The 8,089-nt window shown below is 33.3% G+C and overlaps 1 protein-coding gene across 1 annotated transcript; it reads right to left on the reverse strand.

Moving 5' to 3' along the window:
- Window positions 1–1,655: 1,655 nt before the first annotated feature.
- LOC131842315 (uncharacterized) lies at window positions 1,656–4,390 on the reverse strand. Its single transcript, XM_059190855.1, has 4 exons — window positions 3,454–4,390; window positions 2,476–3,270; window positions 2,041–2,244; window positions 1,656–1,745 (listed from the first exon to the last, which is right to left on the reverse strand). The coding sequence occupies exons 1-4, from the start codon at window positions 4,351–4,353 to the stop codon at window positions 1,656–1,658; spliced, it is 1,989 nt and encodes a 662-aa protein (XP_059046838.1). The 5' UTR covers window positions 4,354–4,390.
- Window positions 4,391–8,089: the final 3,699 nt, after the last annotated feature.

The raw sequence follows: 8,089 nt of genomic DNA on the forward strand, positions 1-8,089 counted from the left end.
AATACATATACAATTACAATCTCTACTTGATGCTTATAATTTTGTTTTAATGGAATTTAATGTTATGACATTGATTAGTAAACAATGTTGCTTAGTTATACATATATATTTAAATGTCATTACATTCTACATTATTTATTTATATTGCCATTTAATTGCATTCATTTTATATCAATTTACATTTTATTAGTCTTAAAAATCATTTATACAAAAACAAAATATCATTTCACTAGCATGCAATTTATTATATTTTATTTGAAATTACAGTTTTTCATTCAGGTTCATAGTATGTATGTAGTTTGTTGTGTAGTAGGTCTATGCACCTGCTCAGCTGTCAGGAATTATCCACCAATCAGGGCGTCTCACTTCCCTGCCATAACGTGTAAAATGACCATTAATATTTACATTGGAATTATTTTCATTGTTGTAGTCACTGGCTTGATTTGATAACGTGGTTGCTGGAGTGTGCGAACTGTAACTATCATCATAACGATTTGACGAGTACAAGGGTAATGAGTCATCGACTCGCTGATCACTGTCGCTAATAATATGTCTTCTATTGCGTCTAACAATATCCCCTGATAACATTCGCACAACGTAGGACCGTATACCTGCAATATCTATTATTGTGCCCGGTTCCCATTGTTTCTGCATTCTAATTTTAACCTTTTGACCTACACTTAAAGGTTTTAAATTCCTACATCCATGACGATCATAATACATTTTTTGCATATTTTGACGGGCTCTCAACTTAGTATCTATATTTCTATGTATTTTAGGTCTCAGCAATTCTGGTGAACTAGGTAATATACTACGTAATTTTCTATTATACAGTAACTCAGCCGGCGAAGGAATTTCGAAACTTATAGGCGTATTTAAATATTCTAACAATGCTAAATTAAAATCAGCGTGATCATGACTTGTCTTTTTCATTATATTTTTAATAGTTTGAATGGACCTTTCAACTTGGCCATTAGACTGTGGATATCTTGGCGACGAAGTGACATGCTGAAAATTCCAATTACGAGAAAAATTTTTAAAAATACTAGATGAAAACTCAGGACCGTTGTCGGACATTACAATCTCCGGAATACCATGCCTACAAAATATTAATTTTAAATTTTCAATAACATCATTTGACTTCAGAGAATTCAACTTCGCCACTTCTATAAATTTACTATAATAATCTACTACTAATAAATATAATTTTGAATTGAAATGGAATACATCGACACCTACTTTACTCCACGCTCTGGAGGGCAATTCATGCGGAATTAAAGGTTGTTTGGCGTTCTGTTTTTTATACGTCAAACAGGATTGGCAATTTGATAAATAATCTGCTAATTGAGCACTCATGTTAGGCCAATACATAATTTCTCGTGCGCGCATTTTACATTTTGCTACACCCATGTGACCGACATGTATTTTTTTTATCATCTCCCTACGCATACATTTTGGAATTACGACTTTATTTTCTTTCCAAATAATACCAAATGATACAGTAAGCTCAAATCGAATATCCCAATAAGGTTTTAACACGTTACTCAGTACCTGATGTTTATGTTCTGGCCATCCCTCTCTTATTAGTTTTATTAATTCTTGTAGTTCATTATCAGATTTAGTGCATTTTTGTATTTGCAAAAAATGAGTGTCTGTCAATGGGTTGCTGGCAGACACTGCACACACTTGCGCTTGCAAGTCCAAGTAATCACTGCGCTGTGTAACGCGCGCCCCGTCACTCGGTGCTACTGCACGCGATAGTGTATCCGCTATATATAGATACTTACCCGGCTTATAGACAAGATTGAATGAATAAGGTTGTAAACGTAACAACATCCGTTGCAAACGTGCGGGGGTACTATACAGAGGTTTATTAATTATGCTTACTAGCGGCTTGTGATCTGTTTCTATAGTTACATCTGATCTACCGTATATATATGTATAGAATTTTTCGCAAGCATACAAACAAGCATACAACTCTTTTTCTATTTGTGCGTATGATTGTTCCGCTTTGGTTAGAGATTTTGATGCATAACATACCGGTAAATTGTTTTGCAATAGACACGCGCCCAAACCATTTTTACTGGCGTCTACAGATATAGTGACTGGCTTATTTAAATTATAATATTGTAGTACAGGTGGTCGAATTAAACACTGTTTAATATTGCTGAAACACTGTTCATGTCTGTCGTCCCAGTGCCACACAATTTCTTTCTTCAGTAATTCGCGTAACAGTGACGTTTTCTCCGATAAATTAGGGATAAAATTACCTACATAAGTGACCAACCCCAAAAATCGCTCAATGTCTTTTCTATTTTTAGGAGTAGGCATATTTTTTATCGCCTTAATATGATCATCATCAGGATACACACCATTTTTAGCTATTTTATGTCCCAAATATTTTATTTCTGTTAGTCCTATTTTACATTTTTTTCTATTTAATTTTATGTTTATATCACGACACCGCTGCAATACCTTTTCTAAACGTATATCATGAACTTCCTTGGTTTCCCCATAAACTAATAAATCGTCAACGAACAAAATAACACCTTCTATATCATCAAAGTGATTATAAAGTCTATTGTGGAATATCTCACTCGCTGAAGAGATACCAAACGGCATCCGTAAGAACTTATACCTACCGAATGGTGTATTAAACGTGCATAGATCGGTACTGTCCTCGTGTAACATGACTTGCCAAAAACTTTGCTTAGCATCCAAAGTGGTAAAAAATTTTGCACCACATAAATTTGACGTAATTTCCTCAAACGTGGGTAACTTAAAATGCTCCCGCCTAATCGCCTTATTTAAATCTCGGGGATCTAAACAGATGCGTAGATCTCCACTGGCTTTTTTGACAACAGTCATACTGTTGACCCAATCAGTGGGCCCCTCCACCTTCGCTATTATACCATCGTTCACCATTTCTAATAAAGTATTTTTAACATTTTCTTTGAGGGCTATTGGTAATTTTCTAGGCGCATGTACCACAGGACTAATATTTTTATGTAATTTTATTTTGTATTTACCGGGTAAACAGCCCAATCCAGTGAATACATCCAAATATTTATTTAAAATTTTGTTATTACTATCCTCTGTACTTACGGACATAATTCGTTTTATTAATTGTAATTCCTCACATGAATTCCTGCCTAAAATAGCCGAAGAATCAACATCAACAATAATGAACTTTAAAATATAGTTATTCTGTTTATGAGTTACTTTATAATAACATTTACCAATAACTTTAATGCTGTCACCAGAATATGCCTGTAATTTAATTTTCGTACTCGTCAAATCGCTTTTGTTTGTACTTAATTTGGATAATAATTTTAACGGAATAACGTTTACGTCTGCACCTGTATCTAACTTAAAATCAACCAGCTGACCTCTGATATATAATTTTACTAACCAATCACTACTAAATGAACTTGTTTTAAGGTTATGAATTACCTGATCGGTGGAATCCTCCTCCAGCACCTCAAATATTCTACACATTCTTGAGAAATGATTCATGCGGCTACACTTGTTACACTTCTGTCCATATGCAGGGCATTTGTACCTATTATGGATGCGACCACATCTATTACACTCACTGTTCGACGAAAACCGATTCGTTTTCACGCCATGAGATGAAGTCGGTACGTGACCCGACCTACGATCTGAAGGAATCCGCCGTACACCCCGGTTGGCTCTGGTTCTTGAAGATCCACGATTTATCCAGTGAATATCAGTCCGTTCCCTCCAATGTTCGTTATTATTATTCTTCACATCATGTACATGATATTCAGGATTTTTCGTTTCAATATGCTCAGCTTGCGCATGTGAAACTTCCGCCAATCTACATATGTCTACCGCCTTTTCTAATGTTAAATTATATTCACGCAATAATCTTTCTCTCATTGCTGCATCTTTTATTCCACATATTAATCTATCGCGTACAAGATCGCTACATAAATCTTTGAATTCACACTTAGCCGCCATTTTATTCAATTCAAAAACATATTGCGTAACCGTCTCCGTATCTTGCTGGTTCCGAGTGAAAAATCTATGTCGCTCTATTGTTAAATTCTTCTTAGGTAAAAAGAAATCATCAAATTTTTGAATCACCTCCTCAATAGTCTTGAATGTTTCTGTGAACTGGTCGTATATCTCACGACATTTTTCTCCAATTATATGCAACAAAATATTAATCTGTACCTTTTTTTCTTTTTTCGATAATTCACAAGCTTCGAAGTATATTAAAAATGATTTTTTCCACTTCTCCCATTCTCTGCTTAAATTTCCAGATGTGACATTTACAAGGTCATTTTCAAAAAGAAACGGTTGTGGTGGTTGTAAAACAGATTCCATTTTGCACGTAATTATTATCTTTTTTCTTCTTCTCCAATTGTATGTATATACTTTCAAAATACACTTTTACTAATTTTATTTATATATATATATATTATTTTAATACCGGCTGCGCCATGTCAAGGTGCAGGACCAAGGTGCTAACAGAAAGACGTTTTGATTGAGACTGTTTAATAAAGGAACATGCAATACAGTACCCACATAATATTCATAATACAATTACCCACACTTTAGTACTTATTATTTACTCGTATTTGGTTCTATACTACTTTTCATATATGTATTCTACTAAAATACGTGTATATAAAATTTAACTAGATAAAGTAGGTACATATTTCTTTAATGAGGGGCATGACATGTACCGAAGACTTAAACAGGCATCCTGATGCCCATTGCCCCAAATTAGATCAAGTTCGTGAAAAAAAAATGATCAATTTCGTGAACCCATTTAATCAAACAAAAAAAAATTAATGTAGAATGCATTAGTACATTGGAAAATAGTAACGTTCTATAAAGACTGTTAGTACCATAGATTTCTTATTAACAATATGATTTATTGTTTACAAAATTTGGGGGTACGACCACACGGAAATTGGGCAACACTAAAGTGTCAGTTTTATGTAAGTCAAAATATTAAATGTCAATACCACATCACTCAATGGTCATTCATGGCTGTATACGTAGAGATCCCTATGCATTTCGCAAAGGAATAACAGAAAACAAAAATCCATGATCATTCGTTCAAATCAAAATTGCTCGTGTCATTGTTATCCTATATCAACATAAAGTTAAAAATTTTCTATTTACACTTTTCTATTAATTACTACTAAAAAAAATGGCAGATAAACAAAAACTAGATCTCGGATTATTAGAAGAAGATGATGAATTCGAAGAATTTCCCGCGGAAAGTTAGTTTTCTTTCACGATTGTGTCGTCTCACCAATTTTGTTTTAGTTTTACAATTGTTATTTGTATTTTAGATTGGGGCACAGAGGACGCCGATGACGAGGATGTCTCCGTGTGGGAAGATAATTGGGAGGATGATATCGTTCAAGATGATTTCAACCAACAATTGAGGTTAGAAATATTTTTTCCTATTCAGTAGTGAACAATAAAAAATACTAGTTTAACGCTGTCAGATCGCCCTGTATGAGGTCCTCCTGAAGTGTTATGAATTCTTGGTATATAGCCTTCAGTGGGATATCTGACCTGATTTGTTGTTCATTTTATCCTGCACTAATGCCCTACTAGCATATACAATTGGAGTACGTGGGTGGACTATTTTGACACTACTGTAGCATTGCCATAGTGAGTGTGGTGACCACAAAGACAATATAATTATTCTCTACTAGCTATTCAATGCGACTTTATCCATGTGGAATTGAACTATTTACTATTATTGATTATTATTATAAATAAAATTTCTAAAGTAATAGTAATCTAAGTTACATCTTAAAACTTTAGTTATTTGTAACTGCCATTTTACAAACAGACAAACAAATTTGAAAATATTTTTTTAGGTATGTATAATATAGATTTTCATATATATTTAGTGAACTTACAAACAGCAATTTTATTTATTTGTAATAGATAATGATAGTACTTACATATATAATATGGACAAATATTGTTATATGTATCAAGTTGTTGGAAATAAAAAAAATATTAATAAATTTTCATTTTCTTCCATATAATAACAAAGAAATTAGGTGATATAGAGACTTAGCCTACAAAATGTATTTTTATGCCAAATCTACCATACCCATCTGATGGTAAATGGTTGCAATAGCCTGTGAAAGTCTGAAACACCGGGGTCGCCACATACACATCGTCTTAATATCATATAATAGCAATGTATGGCTGCAAGATAATGCTGTTCATGTATGCAGGCTACAGTTGCCAGTTACCATCAGCTCTTTTGCTATTTGCTTTATATAAAAATGTTTTTCTTTGTTTCAGACAACAACTCGAACAGCTGAAGGAGCAAAATAAAGCATAAGAAATGTTTGCAATTAACTTAAGTTTTAGCACATAAGATCATTTTTTAATAAAAGTAATAAGTATTTAAAATTGTGGGTTATAATTTTATAATAGACCAGATAGATAGATAAGAATTTTTATTTGATGGCCTTAGTGGATTACAGTGGTTTAGCACACTGCCTTACTTCTGATAGTCGCGGATTTGGTTCCTCGCACGGCATAAATATTTATATTCATGAGTATGATTGTTTGTATCGGTCTGGGTACTTTATATGTATCTATTATTATTATTTACGAAAAAATGTGTTAACATGTTATTAAAAATGTATTAACATATAATTATGTATTAAATTTAGTATATAAGTAGTAGTAGTAGTAGATGTATTTGTATCAGTTGTGTAGTACTCATAACACAAGCCCTGCTTAGCTTGGGACTAGATGGCGCTGTGTGAATTGTCCAGGTATATTGTTATTGTTTCTCTGAAGCGACGATGCATGAAATATGTCACAGACTTGATGATGTAGTGTCCGTTTATGTAGGTGATTGTTACTACTTACCATCCACCATATGGACCAAACAGTTTAATTGGTATAATGGATCTATGAACCAGTTTATGCAATTTAGATAAGTCCATAAATTTAATAAATTTAATTTTAATAAAATTACAAAGTACTGGCATTCAATAAAGTATTCCCCAAATTCCCATGCTATCAGGAGATTCATGCAAAAAGCTTTATAGTTCATATGCCTGCAGACAATAAATAGCACAATGTTTTTTTCTTAATCGTAGCGTGCGTATAGTGACGCATTATAACGGCGCCAAAACTGCGTAGCGTCGATATATTACAACAGTTTTGTTTTATTTAAATAGTTTAACGAATACCCTACACATAACAGATACAATTACAAAAGTCCTAATTTCATGAAAATAATGAAATATCTCTGAACACGGATTTATCCAAAAATACGCGATTTTTGCTAATTATGTGAAAAAATTGTGAGTAGTAAATCAAATAACGCTAAAAATCGCATGATTTGCACAAAAGAAAACGCAGAATTTCTACATCTTTCATCGTCTATGGAGGTCACGAAAAATTGGGTATATATAAATAGAAAAACATAACTATAAGAAAATGAATGATTTATTACTCTTACACCTAATTAACTAACAAAAACAATCAGTCTCAAGATTCTTATCTGAGCATATCACAATTGAGAGCAATACTTTTGAATACATCATTCTATTTTTATGACATTAAACGTTTGTTAACTTCAAGGATCATATGGGGGGGGGGATATACAAAATAGGGTTATATATATACAATTCTATCCTGACTCCCATGACCAGTCTTAAAACGGTAGCACATACAAGGATAGTCATTTCGTTAGCCCTCAGGTTGCCAAAATACTTTTCGATAAAGACGAGTTTAGTTGCGACATCGTCTCCCTTCCAAAACTGTATGTAGTAACCAATTGAGAGTCCATCATAATGTTAGTTTACTAACCTAACAACTAATCGGATGTGTATGGCCACCCTAATAATTGACAGAACAGCGACTCTATCGCTTGTCGTTCCATTAACTGCTACTGCAACACTTATTTGTGATTGAAATATTAAGTGATACTGCTAACATAACGATTAACCGGATGTATATGGCCACCCTAAAATGACACAACAGCGACTTTATCGCTTGTTCCATTAACAGCTACTACAAAACTTATTTGTGATGGATACATTAAGTGACGGAGAACAGC

The sequence above is a fragment of the Achroia grisella genome, unplaced genomic scaffold (assembly GCF_030625045.1).
Source record: "Achroia grisella isolate CSIRO2021 unplaced genomic scaffold, CSIRO_AGI_Agris_v1 utg2156, whole genome shotgun sequence".
Lineage (NCBI taxonomy): Eukaryota > Metazoa > Arthropoda > Insecta > Lepidoptera > Pyralidae > Achroia > Achroia grisella.